Source organism: Camelina sativa, chromosome 6, assembly GCF_000633955.1.
Source record: "Camelina sativa cultivar DH55 chromosome 6, Cs, whole genome shotgun sequence".
Lineage (NCBI taxonomy): Eukaryota > Viridiplantae > Streptophyta > Magnoliopsida > Brassicales > Brassicaceae > Camelina > Camelina sativa.
The window spans coordinates 20,535,778-20,554,946 of NC_025690.1; the positions used below are offsets into that span (position 1 = coordinate 20,535,778).

The 19,169-nt window shown below is 36.8% G+C and overlaps 5 protein-coding genes and 2 pseudogenes across 10 annotated transcripts; 6 read left to right on the plus strand and 1 right to left on the minus strand.

Annotated features, from left to right (window-relative positions):
- On the minus strand, positions 1,830-2,249 carry LOC104699290 (glycine-rich protein 23-like). Its single transcript, XM_010414616.1, has one exon. It carries the CDS (start codon positions 2,247-2,249, stop codon positions 1,830-1,832), a length of 420 nt encoding a protein of 139 aa, XP_010412918.1.
- Positions 5,441-9,949, plus strand: LOC104792572 (serine/threonine-protein kinase ATG1c). Of its 4 annotated transcripts, XM_019246965.1 has the most exons (14): positions 5,441-5,694; positions 5,928-6,045; positions 6,144-6,202; positions 6,477-6,541; positions 6,735-6,828; positions 6,906-6,986; positions 7,079-7,187; positions 7,553-7,625; positions 7,708-7,941; positions 8,221-8,372; positions 8,455-8,810; positions 8,905-9,193; positions 9,270-9,340; positions 9,476-9,949. In XM_019246965.1, exons 1-14 carry the CDS (start codon positions 5,458-5,460, stop codon positions 9,731-9,733), a joined length of 2,196 nt encoding a protein of 731 aa, XP_019102510.1. In that variant the 5' UTR covers positions 5,441-5,457; the 3' UTR covers positions 9,734-9,949. The 4 variants fall into 4 exon arrangements, with proteins under 4 accessions (XP_019102510.1, XP_010517058.1, XP_010517059.1 ...); XM_010518756.2 differs by lacking the exon at positions 8,221-8,372 and having other exon boundaries at positions 7,708-8,093; XM_010518757.2 differs by lacking the exon at positions 8,221-8,372 and having other exon boundaries at positions 7,708-8,093; positions 8,458-8,810.
- Positions 10,227-12,642, plus strand: LOC104792574 (protein RETICULATA, chloroplastic-like). Of its 3 annotated transcripts, none has more exons than XM_010518761.2 (8): positions 10,227-10,381; positions 10,463-11,184; positions 11,271-11,369; positions 11,490-11,710; positions 11,816-11,885; positions 11,969-12,048; positions 12,141-12,205; positions 12,296-12,489. In XM_010518761.2, the coding sequence occupies exons 2-8, from the start codon at positions 10,600-10,602 to the stop codon at positions 12,487-12,489; spliced, it is 1,314 nt and encodes a 437-aa protein (XP_010517063.1). In that variant the 5' UTR covers positions 10,227-10,381; positions 10,463-10,599. The 3 variants fall into 3 exon arrangements, with proteins under 3 accessions (XP_010517063.1, XP_010517064.1, XP_010517062.1); XM_010518762.2 differs by having other exon boundaries at positions 10,229-10,381; positions 10,589-11,184; XM_010518760.2 differs by having other exon boundaries at positions 10,233-10,381; positions 10,490-11,184; positions 12,296-12,642.
- LOC104792576 (non-specific lipid-transfer protein 1-like) lies at positions 12,949-13,593 on the plus strand. The gene is made up of 2 exons (XM_010518763.1): positions 12,949-13,299; positions 13,391-13,593. Exons 1-2 carry the CDS (start codon positions 12,969-12,971, stop codon positions 13,405-13,407), a joined length of 348 nt encoding a protein of 115 aa, XP_010517065.1. The 5' UTR covers positions 12,949-12,968; the 3' UTR covers positions 13,408-13,593.
- LOC104792575 lies at positions 13,743-16,087 on the plus strand (annotated as a pseudogene).
- LOC104792577 lies at positions 16,358-17,009 on the plus strand (annotated as a pseudogene).
- On the plus strand, positions 17,837-18,871 carry LOC104792578 (protein MIZU-KUSSEI 1). Its single transcript, XM_019246967.1, has one exon. The coding sequence runs from the start codon at positions 17,901-17,903 to the stop codon at positions 18,663-18,665; it is 765 nt and encodes a 254-aa protein (XP_019102512.1). The 5' UTR covers positions 17,837-17,900; the 3' UTR covers positions 18,666-18,871.

A 19,169-nucleotide genomic window follows, 5' to 3' on the forward strand; every position in this document is an offset into this window, starting at 1 on the left:
GTTTGTTGTTCATTTAGAATCACACAAAGATAGGTTGGTTAAAAGAAAACACACAATAACGTATTATATCATGTATATGCTGAGTGGTATGTACTAATCTTTAAAAGTTAACTTGAACTATTGTTACATATTTTTCTATACTGGCAAACGATTTAATCTAAATCTAAAAACACTAATCACGAAAAACAGTAGATTTTGGTCAAAGCGATAAAGAGAACAATTATTCTTTATAACTTTTTCTATAACCAGTTTAAACGACTGACAATAGACAACATGTCACAACACTACCAAAAAAAAATAGACAACATGTCAATATACAACATGCCACAAACATGTCACGCATGATAATGCTTTGATTGAAGTTTGGCTAATAGGGTTTAATAATGGCAACATGGTTTGATATACAATGCATACAGTGTGATATGTAGGCCTTATATGGTAACTAGTTTTTAAGTGGATTTTGGTTTTTGATTTTTTGAAAATCTATTTTTTATCATTCAAGATTTTTAAAAAATAGATTCTTTACAAACTAGATTCATCCAAAAATTCAAAAACCAAAATCCAAAAACTAAAAAAACAATGAAAAATCTATTGCCATTATTTACAGCCGTAATAATATACCATACCACGATTCTCCGTCTTAATTGCTTGGAAGCAGGCCCGGCCCTATACACATTTCTATGATACATAGGTATCGGGCCTCAATTTTCTGAAGTCAAGTCTGTAAAGATTTTCTGCTTTTTTTCTTAAAGGGCTCAATTTAAGAGTTAGTTTCTTTTAAAATGCCTTATTTTTTAAATTTAATTTCAGTTGAGGCATTATTTAAAAATTGTTTTAAGTTGAAGCCCAATTTAAAAAATTGCATTGGATTTACTGAGAAAAACAATTTAAAAAAATATTATCAAATCTCATTTTAAAAGTACAATTTTTTTTTGTATTGGGCCTCCAATGTTGCTGGACCGGCACTGCTTGAAAGAACTATAGAAACTGATTCGTCAACCTGATCATACAACCATTTTAAACTAGTTTAAACTTTAGACTGACGATATAACAGACAACCATTTTACAAACATGTCAAGCATGATAATGCTTTTATGAAAATAAATTTTTCTTTCAATTATCTAAAATTTTGGCATGAAAAGAATGATAATATATGGTTTCAGTACTTGGTGAGCTTGGTTTGAGAACCTAAAATAAATTTGCATCGCATATTCTATCATGTGTGTAGCTAGGGTTGTAAATCTTTATCAGTATACAGTACTAAACAAAAAAAAAAAGTAAAAGAAAAGAATTGAATTGTTTACGAAAAAAGAAAGAAAAGGAACAAATCAAAACCAATCAGAGCTACTCTCTATTAATAGGAAATTAGGAACTACTTGACGGAGTCTTGCCCCCTGCTGTGATATTACTTCTTCAATTTGTGACTTAGTCTCATCGTTAAGTAATTAAGATGCCATGTATGCATAAATTAGGTGAAGCAATAATTTGCACCGTTCGATGTGTTCCAATATTAATTTGCCTTAAAAACATTCATCCAAACTATGTATATATATATATATATATATCACTGTTGGTAGGATGATATTACACATTACCATAGTATATATACATCATGGATAATAATATTGGTCACATACATACCGCTACTGTATTAGGAAAACCAAACGATCTTCACAAGAACTACAAATTATATACCTAAAATAATCAACAAATAAAATATAGACTACTAAAATTCAAAATGCTTCACAAAACTAACAATTTTCACATAAAATAAATTCTAGGAATTTTTCCTAACATGAACTTTTCTAAATGATATTAAACACCAAAGGTCAGCAACCTCCTCCACCTCCTCCTCCTCCTCCTCCGCCGCCGCCTCCACCTCCATCCCCACCCCCACCGCCGCCGCCAAAACCTCCACCACCTCCATCACCACCAAAGCCGCCTCCGCCCCAGCCGCCTCCGCCCCAGCCGCCTCCACCTCCGTCTCCTCCACCAGCACCACTCCAAAAGGACCAAAACCCTCCATGACCCCCGCCATTTCCATCACCGCCAACGCCACCTCCGTTTACTCCAGCACCCATTTCCACATCTCCGCCGCCATCCTCTCCTCCTCCACCATCACCTCCTCCTCCTCCTCCGCCGTCATGACCACCCCCACCTTTGCCTCCGGCTCCAGCCAAGGCCACAAGAAATACGAAAACACCAAAACAAGAAGAAATAGCAATTATAATTACTATCCATGTCTCCATTTTATGCAAAATATATATCGTTACAATTAGTTATCGCTCGATTGTGTATATATACATAGTTGGTTGCCGAGGTTTGCCTGCAGACAAAATAACGTGTCAAGTTAGTATAATCGTAGACTTTGATTTATTCATATGTTTCTATATTCAACGTTCAAAGTTTTTCATTACGGGTAAAACTTTATCTATTATATTTATATGTTCCTATATTCAAGAGTTTTCATTGCGGCCGGGAGAAAAACTTGAAAAGAAGTATACATTCCGTATGATGCTTGCTATCTTTGATGCCAACTCTGATAAATCTTTATTAATATATAGCTATATATCTTTGTCTAAGGATATATAGGATAAAGATATGGATTGACTAGGTCAATTGGACTTGAATGCCAATTGGTTTTACGTTCAATCAGTGTGACATATATTTCACTCGGTCTTGACCAGAATGAGAAAGGAAAGTGCTGTCTTCATTGTTTGGAAAATCGGACAGTGGAATCTTTGTCTTTTTTTGGTTTTACGTGAATTATATAGTATTGACGCAAATTAAATATGGACAGTGAAACTCTAGGTTTTGGGATTTGTATATATAAGACTTGCATGCACTTTAGACATCAATACACACATGACACGCCTAATTAACCACAAAACATTCATAGAAGTTCATGTGATTCTATCGATCTACTTGTGAGTCTGATATGGCTTATACAAAACAAATACATTTGTTCTGAACCAAACACAGTTTACAGTTTACACATAATGTCAGGAACTTTAATACTTAAAACTAATTAACATCCATAATCATTTGACAAGTCACTAAACCGTATACAAACGAGTATCATTATTCCTAGCATGGCCAAGACACATACTTATAACACCACTGATGAACAGTAGTGATCAAAACACTTGACAATTTTTTCATACTAAAGAAAACGAATACCAACGAACAAAAGAACTAAAAAATTTACCGCGTTGACGGCACTGAGGATGCTATCAAGGAGATCACCATGGATAGGCTTAACAAGAAGCTTCAGGAGAGTCTCTTGGGTTCCATTTTCTTTTAGCTTATAGTTTTTGTTATTAAGTATGTATTTTATGAAAAAATATTCCCAAATTTTTAGTTTTTTTAAGGAGAAAAATAGTTATAAAAAATAGCAAATATGAAAAAATTTATGAAAAAAAACAAATTTAAAATTTTTTTTTAAGAAATTTGGTTCATTAAAACTAGCATTAAGGAAACGCGATGTGACCTTTATGCTGAGAGGAAATTTTTAAGAATACTAGAAATTCCAAATTAAAAACAAAAAAGAGAACACGTGAGTTATGTCTACATCAATCAACCACAAAGTAACGAACCGATAAGGCCACAAAGAGACTTGGTAATCAACCACGAATCAGCTTAGTCACTTCTCGAAGAACCGGTTGAGTGCGTACGATGAGGAGGTCAGCTGGGTTTATCCCTTCGATCACATTTGCAATGACAAAAAGCTTCTCGGCGATACCATCGAAGACTACACTTTCACCAGTGGCAAGCTGTTGTAGAATCTGAACGGTTCTTCTATTTACGTAAAAGCGTTTTTTAGAGGAAACAATACTTATAAAATTTCCATCAAAACATCAAAATATATTTATTTTGCAAAAGAATTTTATAAAAGAGTTAATAGAATTCAATCCACTATAATTTATTAAAGTTATAGGAAATTTTACAAAATAGAGCAAATATTTACTGAGAAATTAGTTTTCTCCACACCAATATTTATTTTTTACTGTTTCTGTATATATTTTTTAAAAAATTATACCATTAAGAAAGCCAAACTGGTAGAATCATATATAAAATAATAATTAAAAAAAAGTAAAAAAAGTAAAAAAAAAAAAAATAAAGGTTAGTGAGATCCTAATTTCCAGGCTTTGCAATTCCATTTTCCAAGAATGTTTTTGGTAAACCGAGGCAAATTATTGAACCAGTTACAGAACCGACCAATAACCGAAGTAATTTTCAATTTTAATTCAACCTGGTTAGGTTAGCGATGGTCACTAAAACGGACCTTTAACCTAATAAATATGGGCCTTATTTGAAATCCGTAACATTCAAAAGGTTGCTCGTCTATTAAACCTTGCAAACTCATATAATAATGACGTGGAGAAACTCGTGGATGCAACAACAAATCATAAGACGCCACGTGGAAAAATCTTGATCGCTCTATTTAAGCCAAAGCTGCTCTGCAATTTGTTACTTTGGTTTAAAACCAAACACACAGTTACACACAATGTCAGGAACCTTGATACTTATTAAAACTAAGAAATTAACATCCATAATCATTTGACAAGTCACTAAACCATAAAACAAACGAGTATTATTATATCCTAGCATGGCCGAGACATATACTAATAACACCATCGATGAACAGTAGTGATCAAGACATTTGACATTTATTTAGCAAAGGAATGAGTCCATTTTAAAATGGTCGGTACATATAAAACATACAAATACAAAGTATCAATAAACTTTTATTAGCGTCCCTATATTTACCTATTAACTAATATACTCAACCATCCCTATTTCGGACTAGAAATACATTTCACAAACACCTAACCAATTTTTCACACTTGAGGAAAGAAAACGAATAACAGAACGAACAAAAAAACTAGGAAGTTTACCGTGGAGCTTGCCGCACCCGCACCGTAACATGTTTTACTATTTCATGCCTCAATCTTTGAATCAACATAAAAAGCAACCAACTTAAGGTAATCTCAATTCTCAAACCACAAATTATCTCATAACAAATCCCATTTTTTCCACTAAAGCCGTGACGTAATAATCTTAACAATTACATTAATTAGTATTAATCATTAAATTAATTTCCTGATCTTTATCATGTAAACCAAAAATAAACGTTGTTACTAGCACCAAGATTCTTAGAATAATAATAAAAAAATCTCAAAACATTATACAATTTTCATTAACCTCTTTTTTTTTTTTTTTTTTTTTTTTNTTTTTTTGTCAAACATTTTCATTAACCTCTCTGTCTCTCTTTGACTCTATCTATCTCTCTTCATTATCCGAAAATACACACCCAATCGAATCCAATATTTCAAAAAAAATTCCAAAAAGATTCCTCTCTCTCTCTCTCTCTCTCTCTCTCAGCTCAACTTTTCTAAAAGCTCCAACCTTTTCGATCCTCTAGATTCTCGGCGCCGGTTTATCGGAGAAATTAAAATGGCTCAGTTCACGGGTCGGGTCGTTGGAGACTACTTGATGGGTCGACAAATCGGGTCAGGCTCTTTCTCGGTCGTTTGGGAAGCGAGGCACCGCGTTGACGGCACTGAGGTTGCTATCAAGGAGATCGCCATGGATAGGCTTAACAAGAAGCTTCAGGAGAGTCTCATGTCTGAGATTTATATCTTAAGGAGGATCAATCATCCTAACATCATCCGTATGATCGACATGATCAAGGTTTTTTTCTTTAAATTAAAAGTTTCGATTTTTATTTATTTTTTGTTGGCTCTCTGTTTCTAGCTTGAAATTGAGAATGAGGTTAGCTTTGTTAAGATGTTTTGTTACTCAATTTAAGATCTTTGCCGTTGAATTTTGGATCATATGCATGAAATTAAGCTTGATTTGTGGAACAAATTTGAGTCTAGATTTGGAAGGTTGATGATTGTTTTGTTTTGTGCAATGTGATGCAGTCTCCTGGGAAAGTGCATTTAGTGTTGGAATACTGCAAAGGAGGTGACTTGTCTGTGTATGTCCAGAGACGTGGAAGTGTTCCTGAAGCTACTGCTAAGCATTTCATGCAGCAGTTAGGTAAATTCTAGTGACACTTTCTCTTCTGTTTTGTTGTTTTTCTTGGGTTGAAAGAACCATATTTTTTAATCTTAGACGATTTTTTTTTTATCTAACAGCCGCCGGTTTACAAGTTCTTCGTGACAATAATATTATTCACCGCGATTTAAAGCCTCAGGTGTGTCTATTTCTCATTACTTTCAATGATCTTTTGTTTATCAGATTAGTTTCTTAATTAAGCTCGTTGAGCTGACTGTTAAATGATAGAACTTTCAGAAAGATGAAAGGATGTTGTAGAATGGTGATCTCTTAGTTTCCAATCAAACATGTTTTCTTCTATTTTCATTGGATATGCTTTACAAGGGTTTCTCCTTGCCTAAGCAGAGATAGAGTCTTGGAGATTGCATCTTTGTTAAAATGTAATATCTAAGGTTCTTCCGTTTTTGGAACAGAATCTTCTTCTATCCACAGATGAAAATGATGCAGATCTGAAGATTGCTGATTTTGGATTTGCAAGGTATTGTCATCAGCACCCCTTGTTACTAGATCAAAGAGTGTTATATGAATGAATTAGACAAGGTTTCAAATGGGCTCCAGCTACTTTTGATTGTATATTGTCGAGTTTCTAGGTAATTTCATGCTTTTCTTGGGGGATTATGCTTTTTATACCCCCCTCCCTCATTTTGAACATCACACTTTTCTTAATGCAGATCGCTGCAACCTAGGGGGCTCGCAGAGACTTTATGTGGTTCACCGTTGTATATGGCCCCAGAGATTATGCAACTTCAGAAGTATGATGCAAAGGTCAGACCTTTCTCATAATATGCTACCTAGACTTTTTCTCGTAACATGACCTCCTTACAATCTAGCTTAATACACAGGCAGATCTTTGGAGTGTTGGTGCTATTTTGTTTCAACTTGTGACAGGCAGAACCCCGTTTACAGGAAACAGCCAAATTCAGGTTTTGTATACTCCGTCTCACTGCTTTCCATATTGTGTAATTTTTGTGTTCTGGTGCAGAAATCTAACTCTGTCTCCTTCTTGTGTTCTCAGTTGCTCCAAAACATTATAAGATCAACTGAATTACATTTTCCAGCGGACTGTAGAGATTTAAGTTTGGACTGTATAGATCTGTGTAAAAAGTTACTGCGCCGTAATCCAGGTCAGTATCAGTTTAAAGTCAATTCTGCTGGAAGTAGTGGAGGCTATACAATTCTTTTGCATATGTGTGTTGGCCTAAAAAACGTAAAAGTATATAGAACTGTGGCCACGTTGAACTGGCAATTTAAACATGTTCATAGTTATTTGTTTGATTAGCATAATTGAATATAGAAATTGTTACTGTTGCCATTTCAGTCTAGACTGTTCTAGTTTTCCGAGTAACTCATGGTTCCAGAACTTAGAGATGTGATTTAAATAGCGGTTTACACTGAGCTCTATTCATCTCCTACACCACTTTACTATGGTCCTAGTCTGTGTGTATCCAATGCGATCGCATGCCATTCTTGAATATCTTGTCTTTCGCAGTGGAACGTTTGACATTTGAAGAGTTCTTTAATCACCCTTTTCTTTCGGACAGGCAGGCATATGATTTCTCAAGGTAGATTTGGCATTTGTCGTGACTAATGCTTTTACTCTCCTTTATGCAACCATATGTACTGATGAAATTATCTGTGTTGCAGGAGTAGATTGGGAGTAAGAACAATGGACGGTTTTCTTTCTTCTGGAAGCAGTCCCTCAAGAAACATGGAAGAAAGTTCTCAAGAAGACTGTTTGCCATTCTTTCTAGATGATGATTCAAGTGGACCTGACGGGAGCCCTTCCAATTTGAAAAAGACGTCCTCAATGATGTCGTCCTCTGGATTTAACGTTGATACCAGAGCTGAAAGAAGGGAGGCGGAATCTAGTCCTTTAAGATATCCAGAACATACTTCTGAACATAGTAGAATCAACCAAAGAGAGGAAAACGATAGATTTAGATTTGAAACTCAAATAAATTCGGATAGGAGAAACCGTAGGGAGCCTACAGGATTGACTGATTCCAGATCACTTATTGCTCCAGGAAGAGGTAACTGAATCTCTACTATTTTCTACACTGTTGAGAATGAAAAAGTTTCTTGTTTGGGTTCTCACTTATATCAGTTCTGCANTGATACCAGAGCTGAAAGAAGGGAGGCGGAATCTAGTCCTTTAAGATATCCAGAACATACTTCTGAACATAGTAGAATCAACCAAAGAGAGGAAAACGATAGATTTAGATTTGAAACTCAAATAAATTCGGATAGGAGAAACCGTAGGGAGCCTACAGGATTGACTGATACCAGATCACTTATTGCTCCAGGAAGAGGTAACTGAATCTCTACTATTTTCTACACTGTTGAGAATGAAAAAGTTTCTTGTTTGGGTTCTCACTTATATCAGTTCTGCAGTAGATGATTCTCAAGACTCCATGGATCAAGATTTTGTTCTCGTATCTGGACCACCAGTGGATATGCCATCATCTTCATCAGGTTCGTCGAAGCCGTATAATTTCCCATTCAAGTCTCCTCCTGTAGAATTATTCAACAGAAGCATAAGTTCAACGGCACCCATGCCAATAACTGGTGCTACTGGCAACAGCATTGGTCGGTTTGATAGCCTGGACAGTCAAAACTCTGCCCCAAGCACTTCTCATGGGTCTCTGGATCTTGGAGATGCTTTTGAACAGCCATCAACTCACAGTCTGACAAGAATCAGGTCTCTGAGAAAATGTGCAGCAACAATTACAGAATTAGTTCATGAAAGGGTAAGCAAAACTTACACTGTTTATAGGTAGTCATGTATTACCATCGTGCCATCATGAGTTTCTGAGTAAATTCTTTTCATGATTCTTTGCATAGATTGAGTCTGACAAACATCTAGAAGCCTTCTCTATACAATTGGCGATTTTGGCAATTTGGAAACAGGCACTGCACATATGTCATACTCAGGCAATTTCAGCTCTGGAAGGAAGCCCAAACCAAGACATTAACAGACTACGAAGTAGCAGCCTGAAATACGATACCCACAATTCTGATAAAATGACTTGTCTCAGCCATGATGGATCGGAGGAGATGTCCTCTCAGATTCAGAGGCAGTTTATCCAGGAGATTGAGCTTGCTGAAGAACTTGGCAAGAGTATTGAACCTGGTATGTTTCTTCTTTGAGGAAAACAAAACTTATCTGTTTCTGAGGTATTCAAGATCTTAAAAGGAGTTGGTTGTAGGAAATATAAAAATGCCGGATGCAATGGAGACTATATTTGAAGCAGCCCTTGATCTTGGAAAGCTTGGAGGAGTAAGTTTCCTTTGCCTTTTCCCTGAGAATTTGATGAACAATCCAAAACTAGAAACAAAACAGTCAATTTGTCTGTTATGCATTCTCATATACGAAGTATATTTCTCAACTCCATTTGCGTGACTGTCTTTGTAGGTTAAGGAGTATATGGGAGATACAGAGAACGCTGGAAACCAATATTCAAAAGCGGTGCGATTGCTGGTATTTCTTCTAGTAGAAGCACCAATGCTGATTCTGAACCCCCCATTGTCTCTTACAAACTCAGTCAGGTATCGTCTCAGGACGTATATCGATTTCCTCAGCAGAAGGTTAAAACATCTACAATCACACAGAAAAAGCTCAGGTGGTCAGATACAAGGATCATCATTAGCCATGATGAACAGACAATCATAAACCCATTCACTACGTTTGGGTTCTCTTGTTCTTCTTGTGTTCCTTTTTTTTTTTTGAATTATTCTAAAAGAGAAAAATGTATTTGTTTTGTGTACAGCAAAATCATATAATTCTTATTCTTTTGGGGTTAAATCTGGAGGGACGTTGGGGGATATAATGTGTGTGATTATTGTTGATCGGTGTTGTAACATTTTATTTATTCTATCTTGATCCCAATCCTTTTGTTTTTCCATTAGTCTGATACCAAACATTATTTATGTATCTGAAATATGAAAAGGAGACTTTGTTTAAGTCAAATGCTATGATGCAAAATCTAAACTTTACATATTCTAAATTTTTGTTGGCACTTTAATTCCTGACCTCTTATATTGTGTCCTTTAGATTCTTATGTACTTTTGTTCGTGTCTCATAATCAGAATAACAAAATCAATGTAAAAAGACAATTAAAGAATAAGGACAAAACCCTAAAGGGTTCCACACATGTGCAGATGTTACGGCACGTACAAGAAGGGACTGAATAGAGAAATGAAATAAATACAGAGTCAAGCCGGAGAAAAATTAGCGCCAGTGGCCCTAATCCAACTCTTGCAGTCACTTACTCACTACTGTTTCTTCTCCTTGGCAGGGACCTTCTCTCTTCTTTCAAAGGTTAGGGTTTCATCAACATCGGCTAAAGTTTCAATCTTTGAGATTAATTGGGGTTTCGCAAGTTTATTCCTTTTGATACAGTTTTGGGGTTTTTTGCTGCTTTTGCAGAAGCTTGTGTGGAAGAAGCCTTTTATTAGCTTGTTCTTCAATTTTGGATTTTGATTGAAGAGTGTTTTTTTATTTGTCGACTTATCTCTCTGTTTACAGAAGAGGGAAAAATGGCAGGATGTGGAATGAATTGTCAATTCTCGAGTGTTTTGAAAGTGAGAAACAAGATCTCTTCGTTAGGGATTTGTAATCGAGACTCTGTATTTAGAGGTTCGGTGAAGGCAATGAAAGTGCCTGTTTTGCGGATTAGAAGTGTTTCAGGTAGGCAAAGGTCGAGTCTTTTGATGGTTAATATGTCTCAGTCTCCTATTGAGCCGCTATCTAGTGGTGGTGTTGCGGCTACTGAACAAACAAAAGTAGAAAGTGATGATAGCAACTTAGGGAAAGATAATGTTAGAAACTTGGGAACTGATCAGCCTGAGAATTTCGATGGTGATGGTAATGTTGGTGATGGCTTTAATGGTAATGATGGTAATGGGGGAGTTAACAATGGTGGAGGAGGTGGAAATGGAGGAGGAGGAGAAAGTGATGATGGCGGAGACTACGAAGAAAAAGAGTTTGGACCTCTTTTGAAATTTGAAGAGGTCATGAAGGAGACTGAAGCTCGAGGAGCTACTCTTCCATCTGATATGTTGGAAGCTGCTAAGACCTATGGTATCCGGAAAGTGCTGCTCCTTAGATACTTGGATTTGCAGGTACATGTTTCATTACTCTTATTTGTTTGCTTCTGGAAATAATAGAGTTTGAGAAGAGTTCTGAGTTTGGATTTCTTTGGTTTTAGAGCTCAGCTGGGCTTCTCGGGTTTGCTATAAGATCATGGTCTATGCTTCGTAACAGAATGTTGGCTGATCCATCTTTCCTCTTTAAAATAGGGGTTGAGGTAAGGGACTCCTGCCAAAATTTTCATTAAGAAAATAGTTTCTCCTTGTACATTCACATTGGATATGTAATACCATGCTTGCATCTAAGAAATAATAAGCATTTTGATATGTAATTTCAGATAGTCATTGATTCGTGTTGTGCCACTGTTGCTGAAGTTCAAAAGAGAGGGAAGGATTTCTGGGCAGAGTTTGAGTTATATGTTGCTGATCTATTGGTCGGAACTGTTGTTAATGTTGCTCTGGTCGGTATGTTGGCGCCTTATGTACGTTTAGGACAACCATCTGCATCAGCTGGCTTCTTAGGACGCATGGCTTTTGCTTATAATGCGCTTCCTAGCAGGTACATTCCCTCAAAAAGATACTCAAGCTTCATACAGTACTTACATGATTACATCCCTCATCTTGTAACTCGGTTGCTAAACTTTGAGATGTTGAACTTATGCAGCGTGTTTGAAGCTGAAAGACCAGGATGTAGTTTTTCAGCTCAACAGAGGCTTGCTACATACTTCTACAAGGTAATTAAACTTCACAGACTCTGTCTCAATTGCTCCATATTTCTTTTGCTGTTGCTGATCAATATTTGTTCACATTTTTGCAGGGTATAATGTACGGTGCAGTTGGGTTTGGATGTGGCATCATAGGGCAAGGCATCGCAAATCTGATAATGACTGCAAAACGGTAACACATCCTCTTTCCACTGGCTCGAATCAAAAGGGTAACTTGAAGTTTTGGATTTGGCTTACATTTTTGTTGTAATTCTCTTCTCTCAGAAACATGAATAAATCAGAAGAGAGCATCCCTGTACCACCACTAATCAAGAGTGCAGCTCTCTGGGGTATATATAATATTATGGCTTGTTCTACCTTAATTCACTTTCACTTTGCTAAATCATTAATCTCAACAACAATTGGTGAATTGATTGCAGGTGTATTCTTGAGTGTTTCTTCGAATACTCGTTATCAAATCATCAATGGTCTAGAGAGAGTGGTTGAAGGATCTCCTTTTGCCAAGAAAGTACCACCGGCAGCTATGGCCTTCACCGTTGGTGTACGGTTGGCCAATAACATCTACGGTGGAATGCAGTTTGTGGATTGGGCAAGATTGAGTGGTTGTCAGTGAGAACACAACCAAAAACTCTTCTTTGTGATTGTCTTATTTGATGAAATCATATATTGTTGTAGCCTACTTGGTTTATTTTCGATCTGTTCAACTACATTTTCCGTTGTTAGATCCAATAATACAAAATCTTAGCTCGAAATCCTTATAGTCTAATCAGTAATTAGTGGGAATGTTAACGAAGTAGGTAATGGGGAGTGAAATGTTCATTTAGAGAGTGCAAAGAGTTGTTGAAACCTTGTTTTATGAAAGAAAAGTAAAGAGGGAAACAAAAAACAAACACGTAAGAAATCAGACGACTAAACACTTAACAGATGGTGAAATCTAAATCAAAGTAAGCATAAATCAAATGATTACAGAATGGGAAAAGATCCAATTTAACGGTACACGTCACGAAAACACAACCACCCCACTAAATACATCTTACTATATAAGAATCATCAAAGCACTAACTTGATACACTCAACAAAACAAGAAGAAGCATGAAGTGTTGTAGGTTTGTTGCAGTGGCTTTGATGAGTCTTCTGGTCACATTGACATACACTGAGGCAGCTGGTGAGTGTGGTCGAATGCCAATTGGTCAAGCCGCGGCTAGCTTAACCCCGTGTTTGCCTGCTACACAGAACCCGAGGAGTAAGGTTCCACCGGTTTGCTGTGCCAAAGTTAGTGCTCTTATTAGAACCAATCCACGTTGCCTTTGTGCTGTCATGCTCTCTCCTTTAGCCAAGAGAGCCGGAATCAATCCTGGAATCGCAATAGGTGTTCCCAAACGATGTAACATCCGCAACCGTCAGGCTGGCAAGCGATGTGGACGTATGGATTCGATTAGTCTAAATCTCATAGTACAATAAATACCATCATGAATTTAACTCTCACTTATTTATGCCTTATGATTCTTTTGCAGGTTACATTGTTCCATAAATCCTTATGGCTTCCCCGTATTATGAGGAATAAACAGCTAGCTGTTTGGATCAAAATGAAGAGGACTCTGAAGATTTTAATTAAATAAATGTTTTCACTTACCTTTGTAGAGGAGAAATGTGATCTACAGAAATCCTTTTAACTTAATATATGAGTACTAATAATGTATATTTATATTATATACTATGAGATGGATCTCTGTTTTAAAATGGTGACATTGTGCATGTTTTGCTTCTGATTTAGCAGTCCACTCCTCCTCTCATAAGCTTTCTAATATTGTTTGACACATTTTATTCAAAACTAATACTCCTACATACTATATGAGTATATGTTGTTACTTAGTAATAATACCATAGATTAAATGATAATGAATGACTTGAACTTAGAGTACTATAAGTTTTTTTTATATAAGGAGAGTAAAGTAAATAAATCTAGTTCCAAAATAATCATACTGGAAGTGGAAAGGGACTATTGGAAATATAAACTATTATATATATATATATATATATATTCTTCTTTTTAAGCCAAAAAAAAAAGAAAACTTTAAAACGACAGTTTAACGGAAAAAAAAGGGTAACAGAAACTATTATATATAGTCTTTTTTATTATTTTATTTTTTTTGTCAAAGTGAACACAAATAATGTTATACTACAGTATTTTGTCTATTTGGCCAATTTCTTGAAAAGATAACTCTGTTTCTAAAGCTTTCTTCTTCTTTCACTTGTAACAGAAACTAGAAAAAAAAAAATGAAAAATGGCAGGATGTGAAATGAATTGTCAATTCTCAAACAAGATCTCTGCGTTAGGGATTTGTAATCGAGACTTTGTACTTAGAGATTCGGTGAAGGCAATGAAAGTGCCTGTTTTGCGGATTAGAGGTAGGCGAAGGTCTAGTCTTTTGATGCTTAATATGTCTCAGTCTCCTGTTGAGCCGCTATCTAGTGGTGGTGTTGTGGCTACTAAACAAACAAAAGTAGAAAGTGATGATAGCAACTTAGGGAAAGAAAATGTTAGAAACTTGGGAACTGATGATCAGCCTGAGAATTTAGATGATGATGGTAATGTTGGTGATGGCTTTAATGGTAATGATGGTGGTAATGGCGGAGGAGGAGAAGAAGGTGATGGCGAAGAATACGAAGAAATAGATTTTGGACCTCTTTTGAAATTTGAAGAGGTCATGAAGGAGACTGAAGCTCGAGGAGCTACTCTTCCATCTGATATGTTTGAAGCTGCTAAGCCTATGGGATCCGCAAAGTGCTTCTCCTTAGGTACTTGGATTTGCAGGTACATATCTCATTATTTATTTTTTCTTCTGGAAGTTAGAGTTATAGAGACGAGTTCTGAGTTTGGATTTATTTGCTTTTAGAGCTCAGCTGGGCTGCTTGGGTTTGCTATAAGATCATGGTCTATGTTTCGTAACAGAATGTTGGCTGATCCATCTTTCCTCTTTAAGATAGGAGCTGAGGTAAGGCATGGACTCCTGCCATATTTACCATGCTTGCATTGAATGAAATAATGAGCATTTGATATGCCTATTTCAGATAGTCATTGATTCTTGTTGTGCCACTATTGCTGAAGTTCAAAAGAGAGGGAAGGATTTCTGGGCAGAGTTTGAGTTGTATGTTTCTCATCTATTGGTTGCAACTGCGGTCGATATTGCTCTGGTTGGTATGTTGGCGCCTTATGTCCGTTTTGGACAACCATCTGCATCATCTGGCTTCTTAGGACGCATGGCTTTTGCTTGTAATGCGCTTCCTAGCAGGTGTACATCCCTCAATCTTCATATAGTACTTTCGTCTCTCATCTTGTAACTGATCGGTTACTAAACTTAGAGATGTTGAACTTATGCAGCGTGTTTGAAGCTGAAAGACCAGGATGTAGTTTTTCAGCTCAACAGAGGCTTGCTACATACTTCTACAAGGTAATCAAACTTCACAATCTCTGTCTCCACAGTTGCTCCATGATTTTTTTTGCTGTTGCTGATGATTTATATTTGTTCACATTTTTTTCAGGGTATCATGTATGGTGCAGTTGGGTTTTGGATGTGGCATTGTAGGACAAGGCATCACAAATCTGATAATGACTGCAAAACGGTACACACCGAATCAAAAGGGTAACTTAAACTTTTTGGATTTGGCTTACATTTTTGTTGTCATTTATCTTCTCTCAGAAACATGAATAAATCAGAAGAGAGCATCCCTGTACCACCACTAATCAAGACTGCAGCTCTCTGGGGTATATATAATATTTATGGCTTTTTCTACCATAATTGACTTTCACTTTGCTAAATGACTAATCTCCACAACAATGGTGAATTAATCTCGCAGGTGTATTCTTGAGTGTTTCTTCGAATACTCGTTATCAAATCATCAATGGTCTAGAGAGAGTGGTTGAAAGATCTCCTTTCGCCAAGAAAGTGCCTCCGGCAGCTGTGGCCTTCACCGTTGGTGTACGGTTGGCCAATAACATATACGCCGGAATGCAGTTTGTGGATTGGGCAAGATTGAGCGGTTGTCAGTGAGAACACAACCCGAACTGTTGTCTTAGAAGAAATCATATATTGTTGTAGCCTACTCGGTTTATTTTCCATCTGTTCAACTACATTTTCCGTTGTTAGATCCAATATAACAATCCTTATAACTTTGTCTAAATTAAGTTAAGAGTGTCAAATTTGAAGCAATTGATACGAAGTAGGTGATAGGCGTTGAAAACACACTTAGAGAGTGCACAAAGTTGTTGAAAGAAAAGTAAGTAGAGAAACAAAAACAAACACGCAAGAAATCAAACGACTAAACACTTGACAGATGGTGAAATTTAAATCAAAGTAAGCATATAAAACCAAATGATTACAGAATGGGAAAAGGTCCAGTTTAACGGTACACTTCAAGAAAACACAACCACCCCACTGAACACATCTTACTATTATACTATATCAGAAGAAGAAAAGAAGCATGAAGTGTTGTAGGTTTGTTGCAGTGGCTTTGATGAGTCTTCTGATCACACTCGCTTACACTGAGGCGGCTGGTGAGTGTGGTCGCGTGCCTATTGGTCAAGCCGCGGCTAGCCTAACCCCGTGTTAATTTGCCTGCCACAAAGAACCCGCGGGGTAAGGTTTCACCCGTTTGCTGTGCAAAAGTTGGTGGTCTTATTAGAACCAATCCTCGTTGCCTTTGTGCTGTCATGCTCTCTCCTTTAGCCAAGAGAGCCGAAATCAATCCTGGAATCGCAATAGGTGTTCCCAAACGCTGTAACATCCGCAACCGTCTGGCTGGCAAGCGATGTGGACGTATGGATTCGATTCTTCTAAATCTCATAGTATATATAGTACATCATGAACTTCAGACACTTATTCATGCCTTATGATTCTTTGCAGGTTACATTGTTCCATAAATCACCGCAAGAGTATGAGGAGTTAACCGCGGTTTGGATCAAAATGAAGATGAGTTTGTTAAGATTTAAATAAAGGAATTAATGTTTTCACTTACCTTTGTAGAGGGAAAATGTGAACTATATATATCCTTTAATAATCTATAACGTTGAACTATATATGAGTATATGCATATTTTATTATATACTATGAGATGGATCTCTGTTTTAAAATGTTGACAATGTGCATGTTTTGCTTCTAATTTAGCTGCCTACTCCTAAATGTTTCACCGGTGAATCGGAAACTCATTTGGTCATAAACTTTCTCTAATACTTTTGATACATTTTATGAAACTAATACTTCTATATGGCTACATATATGTAGTAACTCTACCAAAATACATATATGTTGTTACTTAGTAATACCATAAGATTACTAACTTAGTACTATAAGTTTTTTTTTTTTATCAATAAGGAGAGCAAAGTAATACTAGTAGATCTAGTTCCAAAAATCATATTGGAAAGGGACTATAGGAAATGTAAACTTATTATATTCTTCTTTTTAAGCCAAAAAAAGAAAACTTTAAAACGACAGTTTAATGAAAAACAAAAAAAAAGAGGGTATCTATTGTCTATATTTTTTGTCAAAGTGAAACACAAATATAGTATTTGACCAAATTCTTGAAATCAGCACAAGATAACTCTTTTTTCTAAAGCTTTCTTCTTCTTTCACTTTGTTAAACGTTAAGCCAGTAGTAATTGTGATCCATCATAGACCGTACGGTAAAGTCACAGCAACAAAACAAAACTGACCAAATGAGTTTCCGATTCACCGGTGAAAACATTTCCATAACAAAACCTTTTTCAGAAAAAGAAAGAAAGAATCCAAGATTCACTTTCCACGTGTCGAATCCACAAAAATCCACGTGTAAAACACAGTCAAAACACCAGTCAAAGCCCACAACGGATCTTCTCTTGTTCTCTCTCTCTCTTCTCTGTTTCGCGCTTCCTTTATATAAAAAGCAAACACAAGAAACAGAGTTTTTCAGATTTCTCTCTGCAACTCTCAGAAAAATAAAAGAAAAAAAAAACTCATTTTCATCTTTCCAAAGAGAAACAAAGAAGAGATGACCAAAATCGACTCACTCCGTCGATTTCTTCTTCCATGTATCACACCTCAGACGAATCCAACCACCGTATCGTTCCCCGGAGGAGCTACAACTTCCACCGGAGCTTCCAAGAAACGTCTCAGCACTTCCCTTAGAGACGACATCGACGTTCAAGATTCATCTTCTTCATCCGCCTCTTCCTCTGAGGCTGCTGTTACTTCCGCCGCCTCCGACGACTACTACAACCTCTCCGCCGTGACTGTACCGCAGAGACCTTCCAAGACGATGGTGATTGGGACGATATTTGGTAGAAGAAAAGGACACGTGTGGTTCTGCGTTCAGCACGACCGTCTCTCTGTTAAACCAATCCTTCTCCTCGAGCTTTCTATAGCTACGAGCCAGTTGGTTCAGGAGATGGGTTCGGGTCTCGTTCGTGTTGCTTTGGAGTGTCCGACCCGACCCGAATTGAAGTCATGTTTGCTGAGATCCGTACCCGTTTGGACGATGTTTTGTAACGGGAGGAAGCTAGGGTTCGCTGTGAGGAGAAGCGCTAATGAAGAGACGAGGATGATGTTGAAGAGGTTGGAGTCGATGACGGTTGGTGCGGGTGTGTTACCATCTGGATCCGGGTCGGGTGATTCGGATGCTGATGAGGTTATGTATATGAGGGCCAACTATGAGCATGTTGTTGGCAGCTCTGACTCCGAGTCGTTTCATCTCATTAACCCGGATGCTAACTCGGCTCAAGAACTCAGTATCTTCTTGCTCCGGACGTCTAGTTGAATTGGGCATTTTGGGGTATAACTTACGAATCCTTTTCATAAAGTTTTGTTTTTTTTGTTCGGGTTCAGAGATTTGTGAAGACAGATGAGTTAGGTCTCTTTAGTGTTTTAAGATCTCTTTTTTAGGATTTTGAGAGTTCTTGATGAGATAGTTCTTTGTTGGTCTTTTTGGATTTGAGTTCTTGATCTTTGTAAAACATTCTTTGTTAGAAAGACTGATGATTGTTTCGAGATTTTCTTGAGGAGTTGTAATCTTTTTTTGAAGTAACAAAATGTTCTCATTCCAGGACTGTTAAAATCTCATCATCTTTGTTACCAATACAAAAACACAGGATGAAGCAAACAAAAACTTACATAAGTATCATTAGAGTGTAAACATGATGGCAAACAGAGAAAGAACAAGACACAAATGTTATTCTCAGTAGATATGCTCACGTGGAACAGTGTAAATATGAATGTTTTTAACACCCAAGTGCAACTAAGTGACTAAAACCCCTACACNCGC